Here is an 18,865-nt window from a genome sequence, read left to right as displayed (position 1 = left end):
CTTAATAGCCTTCCCACTTTGTAACAGCAATCCTGTTCTAATCCTTGCAGCAGAGGGGCCCGTGGGAGATCGTGCCATTTCCAACACCTGGCCTGTACCTGGCAGCGAGAGAACAAAACGGGGGACGTCTATTTTGCAAAGCCACCTTTCCCACAGCAAGGGGGGGGGAGGGCGGGAGGTTGCGGGGGTAAAAGGGAAATGACAACCGCTAATTGCCTTAAATTCAGAGAGACTAGTTACAGTAATTAGGTGTTTAAGGAAGACAGGGCCATGAAAGCCTGGCTTCCAGCAGGCTCCCTCTGCTGAGCGGAACCCTCTGAGCTCTGCAATCTGGGTATGATTTGGACGCTTTTTAAAAATGCCTCCCTCTCCCCCCCGCCCCGCCCCAGGCTAGACTGTTGTTTCGTACTTGCAGAGACTTCCATCCCCGGAATGGGAAAGATCCTAAACGTTGAGGACCACAACAGGAGTTTGTTAGATTTAAATAACATGCTTTAAAAATATATGCATGGATGTATATTTTAGGTTGGTGCCCCCAGTAGGAATTGTTTGGAGCTGTATTCCCCACCTGGTTCAAGGGCTCATGGCAGGCTGTGGTAGACCAGAGGTTCCCAGCTTTTTTGGGCCTGTGGGCATCTCTGGAACTCTGACCCAGGGTGGTGGGCGCCAACAATCCCTCTAAGGGGTGGGGTCTTGCAAGCAAAAATTCTACTTTGTGGGCTGCTGGCATTAAAGTGGTGAGCGAGTGATTTGGCTACTGCATAAATTAGCTTGCTCTGGAGCCATCCGTCGAAGATCTGTGTGCTAGCTCACACGGACTCAGCTTAGAGGGAACACTGGTGGGCGCTACCACAAAATGGCTGCTAGCCACAAGAGGCAGAGCCACGCACACAGAAGAAACTTGAGCTCAGAGGAGAAGATGGGGGAGGGAACCATTGGCTCCACTGGCAGAGCCTCTGCTTGGCATGCAGAAGGACCTAGGTTCAGTCCCTGGCATCTCCAGTTTAAAAGGACCAGGCAGGAGGTGACCTGAAGGACCTCAGCCTGAGAGCCTGGAGAGCGGCTGCCAGTCTGAGTAGACAAGACTGACCTTGATGGACCCATGGACCCTTTCAGTATGAGGCAGCTTCATGTGTATTCATGTTCAAGAGGGATATTAAAAAAAATATGTTGGGAAAGAGGAGTGAAAGAGAATAAAACTGACACTGGGGTGGTAGCTGCCGTGGAAATAATGTTCTTCTCCTTTGCACAGCCAATTGGATTTCCAGGGGCCAGTCAGTGAAGCCCCCCTGGGCAAAAGACCTGCCCGCCCCTCCCCCATGGTCTACAAACACGCGGTGGGAGCCAAGAAAGGTGTCAGTGGGCATCACAGCACCATGTGCCCACCTTGGGGACCCTGCAGTAGATCAAGTAAGCACAGTCTGGGATCCGCCATGGTCTACAAACACGCGGTGGGAGCCAGGAACGGTGTCAGTGGGCATCACAGCACCCATGTGCCCACCTTGGGGACCCCTGCAGTAGATCAAGTAAGCACAATCTGGGATCCATCGAGTCCCACGGAGCCGCGCCTCCCAGCCCGAGTTTCTCTCTTTCTGACATCCCGGCATCTGCAAACTTGAGTCTTCCAGCACCGATAGCCTCAGAGGCACTCTTGAAATGAGTCTCCCACACATACACTCTCCCCCCCCCCGTTGCCACTCCCCCTTTGCTTTCCTCCTTTTCCCTGGTGGCCTCTTATGCCAAAGAGTGGGGGGGGGCAACAGAAGAAGAAGAAGAAGAAGAAGAAGAAGAAGAAGAAGGAAGAAGAAGAAGAAGGAAGAAGAAGAAGAAGAAGAAGAAGAAGAAGAAGAAGAAGAAGAAGAAGAAGAGATCGGCGTCTCAGAGCAGCTTACAAACTCCTTTCCCTTCCCCTCCCCACAACAGACAGAGAGAGCTCTTTCCAGAATTGTCCATGGGAGAACAGCTCTGACAGAACTATGGCTTGCCCAAGGTCACACCAGCAGCTGTAAGTGGAGGAGTGGGGAATCAAATCCGGTTCTCCCAGATCAGAGTCCACGCATTTAACCACTACACCAAACTGGCTCTAACTTTCTGCAAGCTTCAGCCCAAGACTCACCTTTCCAAAGAACTGTATTCCTTATTCCTCAGCTTCAACTAAGCCAAAGCGTGTACAGTTGCACCTCCATCTCTTATTACCTTTCCCTTCTCATTGTTAAAATTTAGACTGTGAGCTCCTTGGGTCAGGGGGATCCAGTTTTTGGGTTCAGCCAGTGTGGTGTCATGGCTTAACTCTGCCACTAGGATCTTAGACTGTGAGCTCCTTGGGTCAGGGGGATCCAGTTTTTGGGTTCAGCCAGTGTGGTGTCATGGTTAGTATGTCGGACTAGGATCTGTGAGACTCCAGTTCGAATCCCCACTCGTGCCATGGAACCCTACTGGGTGACCTTGAGCCAGCTGCCTGTTCTTGGCCTAACCTGCCTCACAGGGTTGTTGTGAGGACAAAAGGGAGGAGGAGAGGAGAATGAGTAAGCCACTTTGGGTCCCCCCCTGGGGAGAAAAGTGGAGTACAAATCCAGTAAATAAAATAAACAGATAAATACTACTGTTTGCTAGTTTCCACATTTCCTGGTCAGTCAAGCGATGTTTGTTCATACCAAAAATTGGAATTTTAAAATTTTTTAAATGGGAACAACCACTCCAGTTTTATTCTCACAAATTTCCTGTGAGGCAGGCAATCGTGATCACAGAGACGGCCAATCCGTGTCTTGGCTGGACCAACTGAGAGGGCTCAGGCGGGGATGTGACTGAATGCTCCTCGGTACGAAATAATCCTCTGCCCACAGAAAATTAAAATGTCTAGGGGAGTGCTAGGCTAGAACCTTTCCCCCTTGGCTTATGCATGCTTCTATCTGCAGGGATTCTTTTTCCCCCTCCAGAACAGCATCCAGTCATGTCAGCCCCCACCTGCAGTCAAAAGTGGTAGTCCAGACCCGGGGTGGCCACCACTGTGAGAACTATGCTCCAGAGAGTGACCTTCCTGAGGCCACCCAGAGGAGCTTTCATTGCTCGGTAGCAGTGCCAGGATGGCTCCCCCAACACTCTGCTCCAACCCCCCACAAAACTGGGCCTCTCCTCATTACAAATTTGTATGTTTTAAAGCTGACTTTTGAATGCACATGAAGACACAGCTGCAGCTGCCTTCTACTGAATCAGACCCTCAGCCCATGAAGGTCAGCATTGTCTACTCAGACTGGCAGCGGCTCTCCAGGGTCTCAGGCAGAGAAAGGTCTTCCCCATCACCTACTGCTGGATCCTTTTAAATGGAGATGCCAGGGATTGAATCTGGGACCTTCTGCATGCGAGGCAAAAGCCCTTCCGCTGAGCCACAGCCCCATCCAAAACAAATCCCCCACCACCACCCACCCAGGAACGTTGGGGACGGGGGTGGTGGCCAGAATGTTAAGAATTCTGCTAGAGGCCACCAGTCAGTTTTACAGAACTACAGGAATGACTTAGGAGACCTGAGGCATAAGCCTGCAAAAGAAGTATGAGAATGGCTGTGTATAAAATATGATGCATCCTTAAAATGTGTGCCAACGAAACAGACTCCCTCTTACCAGCACGGTCACGGTGCTTCTCCCATTCTGCAACAAAGTGCATGGGGGGGGGGGGCGAGGAAGGCAAGCTGGGCTACAGGGAGCACCAGGCCCATTGCCTTCAGACAGCCAGTCACGATGAGTACGCAGCACTAGTCCGCAACCCAACGGTGCATGGGCACCATCAGGACCCTGGACAGAGCACCATGGGCCACGAGGACAAAGGGAGATCTTGCTGCACTTTACAGATCACCAGACTGACTGAGCCAGATGCGGTCCTGGGCCAGAGCTCACTTCATCAGATGCATGATGGGAAGCCTGAGCCAGCAGATACATACTCAGAGAGAAGGGGGGGAGGAGGAATACTGGGAAGAGTGGGTGTCAGGCTCCAACTTCCAAGAGTTGGAGCCTGGGGCTGCTATGCCCTCCAGCACCCTTTCTCAGCAGGTAGCACACAAAGCCTTGGTCCTTGGGAGGGGGGGAGCGCCCTCTCTCTCCCCAGTCCCGCCTTCTCTTGCTCCGCTCCTCTGCTCTGACTGCAAGGTAGAAGTGTAGCTCTGTGGCTCATCTTCCTTGGCGACCCTGCTTCCTGGCTCTAAAGCCCCGTGGGAAAGGGTGCTGTCCTGCTGGGAGTGAGTGGGGATGCCAGCCTCCAGGTGGGACCTGGAGATCCCACCAGGTGGGACCTGGCCGTCCCCCCAGAACTACAACTCACCTCCAGATTACAGAGATCCGTTCCCCCGGAGAAAAGGGATACTTTGGGGAGGGGTGAACTCTATGGAATTGTTCCCCACTGAAGTCCTTGATCTCTCCAGGCTCCACCCCCAAATAATCTCCAGGAGGCTTCCAGCCTGGAGCTGGCAACCTTAGGTGTGAGTAACAGAGGCACCCCCCCCCCGAGTCTTCCATGTTGTATTCATTTATGATGCCATTTGCAGTCTGCCTTTCCCACTGAGGCTGGAGGCTGAAGTCTCTTCCTCCGGTGCAGAGAGGTTTGAGCGGGCAAGGCTGTTTTTATCACGGGGCAAATGGAGACGGTCACCTTAGGTGGCAGATTGGGGGGGGGCTGCCACCTCTCCCCAGACAGTGAGAGCACTCTGATCCTTTTTCTCTTCTGTCCTTCAGCCCCTTTGAAAAACAACAACAACAACACAACAAGCCACATGTGTCCTCTAAGGCTTCCGTGGAACACTTAACAAGAGTCCTTCGTTTTGTGAGGATCCAGCCCTTATTTTAGTTGCCTAAGCAACCATGTAATTGGCAGGGTTACCAGGGCAACCAAAATGATGCGCAGGCCAGAGGAGTGAGTCATACAGAACCCACTATGAACCTGTGCTCCACCTTAACTCTGCCCCCATCTTATCTGCTGTTGGTTCTTTCCCCTCATTCGGCACACTGGTTTCCACCAGGAGTGGGGCCTTTTCTTGGGCAGCCCTGTGGAATGGCACGTGTTGAGACTGTACAACAGAAGATTGTACATCATTATGTGCAGAGGGAAGGCATCATGGTATAGCCTGGTCGCATCAGATCTCAGAAGCTTGGCCACCAAGGAAAGCTCTGCAGAGGAAGGCCATGGCAAACCCAACCTCTGCTTGATTGCTTGCCTTGAAAGCTCCTTGCTGGGGTCGCCATAAATCGGTTGTGACATTTTACACACAGGTACAGCTGTGTATAGTTTTTGTAGTCAGCCGCTTTGACCCCTCTGAAGATAGATGCAAACAAAGATGAAACAACCAGTCTCCTGCGTAGATGGGAACTTGGGGGAGGGGTCACAGAGGTCTTCCATGACTGAATTTCTTTGTCAAGGAAAAGGACATTAGTTATGAACTTGAGTTTTTGAGTTACTGCCTGTAGTTCCATACACTGGAACAGTAACATTGACAAGCCTACACCAAAGAGCTCCGGGCACAACCAATTTCACTCTAAAACAGTGGTCCCCAACTGTTTTCAGTGTGGGGGCAGCCTTTGGAATTCTGACACAACATGGTGGGTGCAGCCACAAAATGGCTGCCATAGGAGGCAGAGCCAGCCACAAAATGGCTGCCACAGCTTACCTTCAGTCACACAGGAAAGATGCTTGTGTTGTTGTGGTTGTGGCAACTGCTGCCAAAGCAACGTTTTTAAAAATCTGTACAGCCAGTCAAATCTCCAATGGCCAATGAGAAGCCCCAGCTGGCCCCGCCCACTTTCTAAAAGCCCTTGGCATGAACCAGGAGACGTGTCAGTGAGTGCCAGGGTACTCACGGGCACCATGTTGGGGACTCCTGCTTTGAAAGAAAACTTTACATTTTGGATTTTTTTTTAAAAGGCTAGGAACACATATGTGGATTTGCACCCACCCTTTCATGTACTGGCAGGGGGATTCTCTTTTTTAAAAAGTTTAAAACAGTTCTAAAATGGCACTAGGCATTTGGGGGGGGGCGTATGCAGAGGAGGGGGAATGGAAGCCTGCAGACAGACAGTAAATATAAAAGTGGTAAGAGGGAGGCCTCATTGCCTGCGGTGCGCATATTTATCCTGCCATCTCTTTTCCCGGGGGTTTTGTAGGCCTTCAAAGACTTTGCAGAACCCATTTTGCCAACGATAACAGTGAGTCAAAGAAAATGACTGTGTATTGCTTGGGAAACAATGCCTCTAAAATACCGCATTTCGCTCTCTCAAAAGCTATTGTCTGCCTCCAACATAACCTGTCAAGGGTGCGAACCGTTAGGAGCAGATGCCACGCAGCAGTGTTGCTGCGCTGAGTAACAGGGCTCTGAAGCTGACCTGGGACTCTTCAGTGACCAGATCCACAATGGCGGGTGAGACGCCTTTAAAGGCAACCTGCCGGCCCCTTGCTGATCTTCTGCTTCAGTGTTAGGAGCAGGGAAACACTTTTGCCTCTTCTGAGACACACGTCTGCACCATGCAGTATGATGAATCCCAAAAGGCCTAGCTAGCAGCTGCTATGAACTAAAAGCGGAACCTCAGAATACATCCCAAAATCTTTTATGATATGTAGAAAATCCATGTCAGGTGTTTAGGATTTCTCTAGCAAACAAGTCAATATAGTGGAGGATGGTAAAGTGTGTGGGGGGGGAGTTGGTTCTGCAGAACCAGTAACTTTGAGAGTGAGGGTGGCATGATGGTGATCGGCATGTTAGACCTAGACCAGGGGGATCTGGTCTAAACCTAGACTCTGTCATGAAACTCAGGGAGACAGTTGTTCTTTCTACGTCAGGCCATCTGCATAGAATATGTTGCCAAAGGCTTTCACGGCCAGAGTTCATTAGCTGTTGTAGATTTTCTGGGTTGTCCAGCCGTGGGCTTTGCATGTCTTGGCATTGTAGGACCTGACGTTTCACCAGTACTGGCAAAATATCAGGTCCTACAATGCCAAGACCACGGCCAGACAACCCAGAAAATCTACAAAAGCATCTGCATAGCATTGTTGTGAGGATGACCTAGAAGAACGTCAGCCAGTGCATGAGCTGCTTACGGGAAAGATGGGATAAACATGGGACAGATTCCTAAATTTGCACTAGAATTCGCATCCGTATTCTGCTAAGAAGGAAGTGCAGATGGTTTTAGTTGTCTGGGGTGGGGAAAAGCTGGTAGATTTAAAATGGCCCGTCAGATCCACCTGTGGCGGGACATTTCCCAGGCCGGCTCCTGGCTTGAATACCACAGCCTCCTACTTCAATCACAGCCACTGTTTCCACTCCTCCCTTCTCTTTTTTCACCCTCCAAATTGCAGCAATTCACTACTGGCTTGCCCTGCCAACCACACGACTGATTGAAATGTCAGAGGTAACAGCCTCCTTGTCCCCCAGGGACAGGCCTCCTTGGGAGCCACCTTGACAGACCTGACTTCCATCTCCCATTTTCTCATATTTCTCTCCAGCCAGCCATCGCAGATCTCCCTCACATGGAAAATGCACAGTGCCCCAGTGTGGGCCTTGTGCCACATAGCAGGTTTCCTTTCATACAAAAGAAGGGGCAAATTAGGGAAACCAAAAGTGCTTCAGGACATTTGCTTGGGCAGCTGCTGCTATTTGTTATTTCTAAGGATTCCATTCTGATTCCAGAGGGTCCATCTGTGCAGTTTCTGGCTTCAGATGTCTTCCCAGAGTTGGGAATTCTACAAAGCTATCAACGCAACTAGTAGAATAGTGCTACTCTTGTTCTGAGTTCTGGCCAGACTATGAGTCTGTAGGGAGTTAAGTAAGGTCTAAAGGTAACTGAGTTTTAGCAGGACTTATTGAGCAACAGAAGCTGCAATGGGTTTCGAAGTACAGGCTACTGGTTTACGGTAAGAGGGAGGCTCTTCAGGACCCAGGAGAGCTCCCTGGAAAGAGAGATGCTGACCAAACAAGGCCCCAAACTCACAGAGGTCTTACTGGAGGTTTCAGCTTGGTTCAGAGATAGAGTATCTGCTTTGCATGAACAAAGTCACATGTTCAGTCCCTGACACCTCCAGTTAAAAGATCTCAGGTATCAGAAGATCCTTCTCTGCCTCAGACTCTGGAGAATTGCTGGTTCACTTAGCTATGACCTATGAGAGCCGGCTCGGTGTAGAGGTTAAGAGCGGCGGACTCTACTCTGAAGAACCAGGCTTGATTCCTCACTTCCCCTCATTAAGCCTGCTGGGTGACCTTGGGCCAGTCATGGTTCTCTCAGAACTCTCTTGGCCTCACCTACCTCACAAGGTGACTGTTGTGGGGAGAGGAAGGGAAAGCCACTTTGAGACTCCCTAAAGTAGAGAAAATCAGGGTATAAAAAGCTACTCTTCTTCTTTTGTGGAGAAGCAAACTCCAGAGGACAGCGGAAGACAGGAGGGCCTGGCGTGATGTGGTCCATGGGGTCGCAAAGGGTTGGACTCGACTGTGCGACTGAACAACAACATGATCTAGCTGCTGTGATCCACACTCTTATCACCGTTTGTTTACTTTAATGCACTGTGCATAGGACCACCCTTGAAGAAGGCCCAGAGGTTTCAGGGTCTTTTGTGACCAAAAAGGTTCTGATCTGAGGTTTTTGCTAATCCTGGAAGCTTTATGAGGGGAGGAGCTGTCAAGCCCCATCAAGCCATAAACAGCAAGATGCACCAACCCACCAGCTGCACAGCTACTGTTTACACACCGTAATAGTGAGTTGTGAATACATTTCCTTTTTAAAGGCAGATAAAGAATAACAAATGAAATGGCCACTCTAAACAGTAGGAATCTGTCTGAAACAACTGTCTTCTGTTGTTGTTCTCCTCTAAAAGTCCATATTAATTCCTGACCCTTTGCTTCCGGTTATGTTAATGAGGTTCATCTGTGTACCTCGCCTTAGTGTGAAGTGTGCTGGTTGCTAGGCATGCAAATAGGTCTGAGGTGAGGCTGGGGTTTGCTACAATGGATGATGATGTCACAGAGGCATTGGTGACTCCCTGCAGCAGGGGGAAAACAGTCACATTCTCCTACGTGGTCCTAAATGGTTAGGGCACCTATATGCTCAAGGTAAAGGTAAAGGTAAAGGTCCCCTTGCTCAAAAGCCAGTCGAATCCGACTCTAGGGTTGCGGTGCTCATCTCCGTGTAAAGGTAAAGGTTCCCTTGCTCGAAAGCCAGTCGAATCCGACTCTAGGGTTGCGGTGCTCATCTCCGTTTCCAAGCCGAAGAGCCAGCGCTGTCCGAAGACATTTCCGTGGTCATGTGGCCGGCATGACTAAACACCAAGGCGCATGGAACGCTGTTACCTTCCCACCGAAGTGGTCCCTATTTATCTACTTGCAATTTCTTGCTTTCGAACTGCTAGGTTGGCAGGAGCTGGAACTAGAGACAGGAGCTCACCCTGTCTTGCGGCACCCGGGTCTTGAACCACTGAACTACTGACCTTCCACAGCCTGCAGTTCAGCGTCTTAACCACTTGAGCCACCGCAGCTCCTTATATGCTCCTTATATGCTCAAGCACGCCACTAAATCTGACCGAGGGCCAGCATCAGAGATGGACTGGCTATTTAACTTCCGGGGAGTGTTCCCAGGGGGCCTTTGCCCTGGAGGGCCGGTGGCAGCCAGAATTCAGCCAAGCCAAGGAGCCCCTGTTGTGCCACCAGCACTGAAGGAACCGGGCTCCAGACCTGTTTGATCCTAAACCACCCTGTCCAGCATTGTGGGTCAGCACAGTAAGGCCCCTGCCAAGGTCTATGACCTGCTGGAGGCCCCAACCCTGCACCTGCAGCCAACAAAGGAAGCTGAGCACAAGAGAACCGTCGCTCGCTGCCTCCCCCAAGTACCTCTCCCAGTAAGCCACAGTGCCCCCGCAACACAACCGTGAGACTGCTTTTAGACCAGCAAAGTGACACTGTTCCTAGCAAAGAAGTCACCATGAGGGAGGGAGCCAGGAAAGAGCTATAATGGGGGGGGGGGTTAGGAATGGAGATGCAATGGAGGGGTGGGGGCTACGGACACCCTGTGACCACATACAAAAAAGGGGATGGCATTAAAGTGCAAAACCTCTGTTGTTCTGGATCAAGACCTCCTGGGGTCGGATAAATGGCTCAGAGGCCGCAACCCACCGCAGGGCTGCCCACCTGTCGGCTATCCCTGGCGAGGTGGGCGGGGGAACGATCTTGGCAGATGATTCTTAAAAGCGACTGCCTTCTGTAGCTCAATGCAGAAGTGAAAAGGGGAGAAACGGGGTGGGGGGAGTGGGGGTTGCATGACATACCATTGTACACCAGTTCTGCGAATTTCAAGGCGAGGCCCTGCTTGACTCTCCGCACTTCCCGGTCCAGAGCGAAGGCCTCAATGTCTAAATGAGCATGGTAGAGGATCGTCCCCGCTGGGGTCTCGTAGATACCTAGCCATTTCGCCAGGCAGGGGAAGAAAGGAAGAGGGGGGGAGAGAGAGAGGGAGAGGGAGAGAAGAATGAATGAGACCCAAACTGTCAGGAAATGACAAAAAATAATGATTTGGCTGACAGAAGGAGCCGTGGTCCCGGCTCCATTCAGTCTCAGCTTGCCATAAAATGCATCTGTCATTATAGTCCTGCTGGGGCCGAGACAGTCCACTCCGCACCTTGTGGAGAAAATTTCTAGATTCCCCTCTTTGAAGAGGCACTCCAACGAGGCTAAATGACAGGGTTTAGGAGCCGATCCCCCCACAGGCGCGTGCCCACCGGTCTGAGGCTGAAAACCTGTAATTAAATGAGCCACGCAGGGCAAAGTCATGGGGGTCTGGAAAAATCCTCCCCTTCTACTTCCCCTCCCCACATCTTGCACCGAGGAAGGGGGGGGGATCCCTCACATCAGCTGTGCAGAATGGAGACTACCTGGGGACGGGGGAATTGCAGTGTACCTTCACTGTCAACCTAACACCACCACCACCCCATATCCGATCCTCGCTGCCAACCACAACTTGAACCATTGCCGAATTTAGCAAACAGTCAATAGCAGCTCGTCGAATTGTTTTTGGATAACTGAGCCCTGGGCCAGCAACTGCTGAGACTTGGCTGGAATGGAGGCAGGAGTGATGGGGAACGACTCGACCGAACCGGTCTGGTTCCTTCTCCACCTTCCCTTGGGGTTTTTATTGTCGGACTATGTACGTGACATCCACCCGTGTGCTGGTGCCGATTGACTCCTGGTTACATGAGATCACGCCTTGGGGAAGGGACCGCCTCTTCCCATATACACCTCGAAGAGCGTTATGCTCTAAAAATCAACACCTCCTGGTGGTCCCTGGCCCGAGGGAGGTCTGTCTTGCCTCGGCCAGGGCCAGGGCTTTCTCTCTCCTGGCCCCAGCCTGGTGGAACGTGCTCCCTATTGAGGCCGGGGCCCTGCGGGATCTTCTTTAATTCCGCAGGGCCTGCAAGATGGAGCTCTTCCGCCGGGCCTGTGGCTGAGGCAGCGGGGGCCCACAGAGGGCCTCCCTGAGGTTGCTGTCACCTGCCTGCCTGCTGACAACTGGCCCTTATTTCACCTGTACCATCGGGCCAGAACTTTATAGCCAGCTGATGCTGTTTAAAGCTGTACCCGTTGCTTTAACGGTTAGAACGTTTTAACGTGTTTTAAACCGAAATTGTATTTATTATAATGATGTTACCCGCCCCGAGCCCTCTCGCAGGATGGGTAGGATATAAATGCAAATAATAAATAAATAAAGACTAAGTAGAATGCAGACTCTCCCTGAACCTCTTCTCAAGGAGAGGGCATGCAAATAGAAAAGGGGCTGCTGAATTCGAGTCCAGTCAGCATCTGATGAAGGGAGCTTTGACACTCAAAAGCTTCTCTACCCCCCAAACCTTGCTGGTACCCATTGGTGCTGCTGGACAAGAATCGGGCAGTTCTAGTGCAGACCCAGACGGCTGTCTCTCCTTCCCCCCCCCCCACAATGGATTGCTGTTTCCCTGCAAGGGAAAGGGGTTCACAGTTCTCTAGCGAAACAGAGTGACCTGTGGATGACCCCCTGTACAGTTCTGGTGGTCCCCCTATTGAAAAGGATAACACTAAGTAGGGAGAAGTCCTAAAAAAGAAAGCTGATCAGGAAATTGGGTCAGCCTTCTGTATGAGGGAAGGCAGGAGTACTGAGGGTTCTCGAATCATTTTCCTAATGAATGAAAAGAGATCACAAAAGAAGTTTATGAAGTTATGAATCTTGCAACGACAGTGGAAAGAGAGAATTATTTCCTCCTTCTCTCATGGCTCCAGAACTCAGTGTCACACGATGAACATCACAGGCACCACAAACCGACTGCTTCTTCCCTGGACACGTCATGAAGTTAGAGTAGTCATTACTGCAAGATGTGCTCAGGCTGCTAATGTAGATTGCTTCAAGCGGGGCGGGGGGGAGAGAAATCCAGCTCTGACCTGGAGGGCCCAGCCTAGCCTGATCTTGTCAGATCTCAGAATCTAAGCCTGGTCGGCCCTGGTTAGTAGTAGTGGTGGGAGACCACCAAGGAAGTCCAGAGGCAGACAACGGCAAACCACCTCTGTTCCTCTTACCTTGAAAACCTGACCAGGTTGCCATAAGCTGATGAAGAAGAAGCAGAAGCAGAAGCAGAAGCAGAAGAAGAAGAAGAAGAAGAAGAAGAAGAAGAAGAAGAGGAGGAGGAGATTGGATTTTTTTATACCCCGCCCTTCACTACCCAAGGGAGTCTCAGAGTGGCTTACAAACTCCTTTCCCTTCCCCTCCCAACAACAGTCACCCTGTGAGGTAGGCGGGGCTGAGAGAGCTCTGACAGGAACTGTCCTTGAGAGAACAGCTCTGACAGAACAACGGCTTGCCCAAGGTCATCCAGCAGCTGCAAGTGGAGGAGTGGGGAATCAAACCCGGTTCTCCCAGATTAAAGTCCGCGCACTTAATCACTGCACCAAACTGGCTCTTTCCACCACCACCATGACAAGTTCATGGAGGACAGATCTAGCAATGGCTATTAGCCAGGCTCGGAGGCAGTATGGTCCTGAATACCAGACGCTAGGCAGGGGCAGACTGGCCCAGGAGTGCCTCTGGTGGCCAGCAAATAGCTCAGTTAAGCAGCAAGCAATGAGCTGACCCACCAGGTTAAAACACACCCACTGTCCCTGTTGCCACCCACAACCTGTGAGCCAGCCAAGAGGCCCCTGTAGGGCTGCCTTCCCTGCAAAGGCCATGGGGAGGGGGGTCAGCTCGCTCCATGGCTGTTTTAGTGTCCTAATCAGTCAATGATGCCAAGGGCAAGTCCAAGGAGGGGGCTGTCTCCTTCATCCCTTGCCCGTGAGCTTCCATCTAGCCAATCCTGGAAAGAAGATGGGTATGGAAGCCCAAAGTAAGTAAAGAAGAGGGAGAGGGTAGACACCTTGGAAGAAAGCTCCCAATCATGTTATTTTGCACTGTACATTTTATGACGACCTTTGCACTGTATTTTTAGAGACTTTCCTGCTGCCTTAGGAGGGTCGATCTGAGGACCTTTATACTTTTAGCCTCAAATAAGAGCGAAATCATTGAATCTGTAGCGAAATTCCCCTACCCGGCCTCTAGGAGGAGATGTTCTTTCTGACCACAGATTCTAGCGTGTTTTATTTGGAGTTTTGCTGTTATGCCAATAAAGGTCTGTGTGTGTGAAAGAAAGTTACCTCCCATATGGTAGAGACTGAACCCCACTTCATGGCCCACACCATCCATGTTTAGATGGGAAATCACTTGGACACCCCAAAACCTGGTGGCCATCAGATCGGACTCATCGGTTTTCATGATATAAAGAAGTCAGTGGGAATAACTCTTTACCAAGAAGAATGAGGAGGAGGAGAGGGAGAAGAAGAAGAAGAAGAAGAAGAAGAAGAAGAAGAAGAAGAAGAAGAAGAAGAAGAAGAAGAAGAAGAAGAGGAGGAGGAGGAGGAGGAGGAGGAGATTGGATTTATACCTCGCCCTTCACTACCCAAAGGTGTCTCAGAGCGGTTTACAAACTCCTTTCCCTTCCCCTTCCCACAACTGACACCCTGTGGAGGCAGGTGGGGCTGAGAGAGCTCTGACAGAAACTGCTCTTTTCAAGAACAGCTCTTATCAGAACTACGGCTTGCCCAAGGTCATCCAGCAGGTGCAAGTGGAGGAGTGGGGAATCAGACCTGGTTTTCCCAGATTAGAGTCCGCGCACTTAACCACGACACCAAACTGGCTCTGGATTTAATAATGAAGGATTAATATAATAACCTATAGCCACAACATAGTGCATAAATCAATACTTCATAAATACATAATAAATATCCCATACAAAGTGTCTAAATCGTATACAAAGTTCTTGCCTAATTATTTATGCTTTATGAAAAGCACAATTCCCAGACTATGGTCTTTATAGTTGCTGTAAATAATACACGGGTGTTGGATTCCAAACGATGTATGCCACTCCTTTAAGTAGTCTGCCAAATTTCACAGCTAGCAATGTAAGGTAACCACGCTAAACCATCAGAGCTGACCCTTCAGTTTTCATAGCAGCAGAATTATCAGGGAGTTCAAAACTGAAAATATTCCTTGGTCTAGTCGTCGCACTGGCAAGGCTTCCCAGACCATAAAGCCAAAAATGCTGGCATACGTGGGGGAATCCGTACTGGAGAGAAGACTCGCTGCGAGAATGGCACTGCAGGGGAGAAGGATGGGGAATGAGGAAAAGGCCAGCGAAGCAACCCCACCCCAGCTGAGGCCCTTCTCCCTCCATCTCTTTCTTCACCGGATTACAATTTTCAGCCAAGGTTAAGTGACAGGCCGGAGGCCACAAGGCAGACCAGTGACTGAGGAGTAGGTGTGTGCGTGCAGGGGAATATGTTTTACAAGCCTGCCTGCTTGCCCACTTTGCAATACTGAACATAAATCCCAGAGGGGCGGAAATGCTGAACCTGAAAGGCTCCGAGGCAAGATGAGAAGTTTCAGTTCCATAACGCCATGCAACAACCTTCATCCATTCCAATTAATCTGTCTGCTCCTTTCCTCAGAAGGTGTTAAAGTTAATTTGGGCTGACAAAAAGCCTGGTTTTGTGTGTGTGTGTGTGTGTGTGAGCTTTCATCCACCCTGGGCCCCCCTCCTTTCCTTACACTTTACTCTGAAAGCAAAAAAGCACATGGAATAGATTATTCCCCTCTGTATGTCTTTTCCTCCCCCCTTTTGTCTTTCTCTTTATATAATATTTTTGTTTGATTTGTGACAGGAACCTGAAGCTAAAAAGACTGTTGCTCTGGAAGCCTTTTTCCCCCTTGACAGTCAAAGTACGAACCACCGCGTGAAGGGGAGAGGAAAATGACAGGCGCTCTTCCCGCATTACAGCGCAGGAGACAAGAGACACCTTCAAAGTGACACTCATGCCGTCTCCAAGTGTCTATTTTCATCTCCCCGTGTTTACAGGAAAAAGACAGAGGTGTCAGCGATGCAGGCTCAGGGCGTTTCAATCATGCCATAATTGCTGCGGGGGGGGGGGGGGGAGAGGAAGGGGGGGCTGAAAAGTGGACCGGGAGGGGGGAAATAGAAGGGAGGGCGAACAGCGACAGCTGCCACTATTTTAAAAATTTCTAATTTGTCACTTCTGCTGTCTGTTCACCTCCAGCACAACAATTTTGGCTGATTCAATGGTGCTCTGTTGGGATTGCTGTAACAGGCCAAAGCCACTGGTGTTAATGCCAGCAGCAATGGAGAGAAAAACGCTCCCTCGCAGGCAGGCCCAGCTGTGAGCGAGCGATTTGGCTTCTGCATAAATTAGTTTGCTCTGGAGCCATCCTTCCTGAGCGAAGACAGAAATCTCTGAGCCGGAGGCTAAGAAATGGTGAGCTAGCTCACACTAACTCAGCTTAGAGGGAACACTGGTCATCAATGTTTTTGAGCCTATTGGCACTTTGGAACCTTAATCCCATGGGGAAAGTGAATATGTTTGTCATAAGAATGGAGATTGGTTCCATAGAATGATTTGCATAAGGAATTGTTAAAGCGATTCTTGAGAAAGAAGGCTGGAAACGGCTTATACATCTGGGGAGCCGTCAGCGCGCTACTTTTTCAGCAATAAGATGTTTGGATCGCTTCTCGTGCTGTCACAAGTTTTGGAAAAAGAAACTTTTGGATCATTCTTTGCAGCAGCAAGACTTAGAGAGAATAGAACTTTATATTCTAATTTCAATAATTGTTGATCTTTACCTGTTGAATGTATTCTTGAGTACACCAGATCTTTTTGAAATGTTATAATATTTATTTGGTATTACAAGGTTAGAGTCGCACCAATATAAGCAGCAAAAAAATTATTAAATTTATATAAATAATTTAGAGTGTTACATTCAATGTTCCCTCTAAGCTGTGGAGTCTTGTGAGCAAAACGTCTACTTTGTGAGCTACTGGCATGAAAGTTGTGAGCGAGCAATTTGGCTATTGCAGAAATTAGTTTACTCTTTCCTGAGCTAAGACAAAAATGTGTGAGCCGGAGGCTAAAAAACTGTGAGCTAGCTCACACTAACTCCACTTAGAGGGAACACTGGTTATGTTTAGTACACAGTGTTGTTTGTTTACCTTTGGACTTCTGCCACAGTATGCTGGGTGCAGCCGCAAAATGACAGCTATAAAACGGCGGCCACAGGAAGTGGTGCCAGCCACAAAATGTCTGCCACAGCTTACGCAATGAAGACCCTTGTTGAATGATGGCAGCTGCTGCCAAAGCAACGTTTTAAAAAATCCACACAGCCAATCAAATCACCAATGGCCAATGAGAAGGCTTGCTTGGCAAAGGCCTCAACTGCCCCCCCCCCACTTTTGTACAAACACTTGGCAGGTGGCAGGAAAGGTGCCAAATCGGGGACCTTTACATCAGGAGCTCCATGTTTGGCACTCCCTGTGATGTCTGAAACATTAATTCTCAGGCATGTGGGAGCTCTCGCAGGCCTGAGGATTAACTTTTTTAAAATTACAGGGAGTACCAAACACGGAGCCCACCGGTGCATGTCTGCCTTGGCTCTTAGACACATTTAGTCACTTGATAAACATGTTAGCTGGTGCATCAGCATACTGGCTAAGAGGCCGAGTCCCTGGTTCAGATCTTGCTTATGGACTCATTAAGAGATTTCAGACAAGCTGCTCTTCCTCAGCCTCCCTTGCTTTCTAGGAATCACCGGACTGCAGGCCCGTCTTGGATGTTCGTTGCACAGATCACCACCGGGGAAGCGGGTAGTGGGCTGGATCCTGAAAGTCCCTGGTTCAGATCTTGCTTATGGACTCATTAAGTGGTTTCAGGCAAGCTGCTCTCCCTCAGCCTCCCACTTGCTTTCGAGGAATCACCGGACTGCAGGCCCATCTTGGATGTTCATTGCACAGATCACCACCAGGGAAGCGGGTAGTGGGCTGGATCCTGAATTGTTTTTTTGCTCAGCAAAAGAGGAAGGAGGAGTATCCCTTGGACCTCTGAAAAGGCTACGATGGGGAGTCAGGGACCCATTCTGTGAGACGGAGCCTCCGGTGAGAAGCAGGATCAAGCATTATTTATTTATTTAGTCTTGTATCCTGCCCTCCTCGCGAGCAGGCTCAGGGTGGGTTCCATCAGCACGATCACTTTATTTATTTTATCTATTTAAAACATTTTTATGCCACCTTTCCAGCCATTCCTGGGGGACGCTCATCCTCAGGAGTGGGCGATGAACCCTTTGCCAGCTGCTTGTATGGATCCATCCCCACTTCACACAGGACCTGCCTTGCTAAACAAAACCACTAAACCCAGAATTCAGTTTTCATACCCATGGCACTCAGCAGCATGCCTTCAGGAATCTCACAAGTACGGCCTCCCACTGTCGCCTGACCCCACTTGATATTGAGAGACATACGGCTTTTGAACGTGGAGCTTCTATTTAGCTGTTGTGGTTGACCACTCTCAATAGATCTGTCTGTTCTCTCTATATGTATCCCATCTTTAATTTAAAGCCACACTGTGTATGGTATGAGAACTGCCAGTGTATAGTGAGAATTAATCAAAGGCTTTTGTGTGCCATTATCCATATACAGAGGAGGAGGAGGCTGCCCACTGTACACCTGCATGATACATTGTTCTGGGCTTGCCTCCTATTCAGTTTGCACTGGGAACGAGTCATTCTGTTACATTGCTCTGTCAGGAGTGACTCGATTGCTGAATCATTCCTTGAGTACCAAGATACAACAGCATTGCCTGTTGTTGGGAAGCTGCATATTGAATCTCTGTATGAGTCACCACTCTGGGCTTGCCTCCTTCCAGTCAGGACTGATACCCTGAAGAATGACTCAGGCAGACTCACAAAGATGAACTCATCTGCAGATACACACGAAAAAAAAAGTGATACTTTCTGGATTTCAGAGTTGAGTTTAGCTTGGAAACTAAGCAAACAAATGTCACTACACAACTGACAGTTACTTCCTAGAGTCTCAGGGACTGAACCTGGGATTTTCAGTTTGTTGAGGGCTAGATGTCATGGTGAGAGCACCCCCTGGTTTCACAGAAAACAGCACACGGGCCAAGGCATGGGGAAAAGTTATCACTTCTCTCCTTACCATTTTGTAATCTCACTTTTCTCTACTCAGGGTTGCTACAGCCCCACAGGGAACAACAGACAGACACCGTTAAATCTGTGTGTTTACTCTGCAGGACAGGCAGCACTCTAGGAAGGGGGGCACTGAGATTAGGAAACTGGATGGAGCACCCCTCCTCTTCCCCTCTGCTGCAACTCTGGGCTTTTCCACATTCTCCTTTTCCTTGTGTGTTCCTGTTGCTTCAGGTGGGGGTCTTTTCTGCATGGGTTTTACTCCCTCTAGTGGTTGATTCAATATTACGTTGCTTTATGTC

General features: G+C 49.7%; 1 protein-coding gene and 1 non-coding gene across 2 annotated transcripts in view; both read right to left on the bottom strand.

Annotated features, from left to right (window-relative positions):
• The window catches only part of ASS1 (argininosuccinate synthase 1), a 179,718-nt gene that overhangs the window by 46,185 nt on the left and 114,668 nt on the right, over nucleotides 1-18,865 (bottom strand). The window contains exon 11 of the mRNA XM_015411491.1: nucleotides 10,288-10,419. Within this exon, the coding sequence (XP_015266977.1) occupies nucleotides 10,288-10,419 (132 nt within the window). The remainder of the gene's footprint in view (nucleotides 1-10,287; nucleotides 10,420-18,865) is intronic.
• TRNAA-CGC lies at nucleotides 3,322-3,393 on the bottom strand. Its single transcript has one exon. It is a non-coding gene; the product is annotated as a tRNA-Ala (tRNA).

Source organism: Gekko japonicus, unplaced genomic scaffold, assembly GCF_001447785.1.
Source record: "Gekko japonicus isolate JY-2015 unplaced genomic scaffold, Gekko_japonicus_V1.1 scaffold463, whole genome shotgun sequence".
In the NCBI taxonomy this organism is placed as follows: domain Eukaryota; kingdom Metazoa; phylum Chordata; class Lepidosauria; order Squamata; family Gekkonidae; genus Gekko; species Gekko japonicus.
This window is presented reverse-complemented; position numbering and strand designations above follow the sequence as displayed.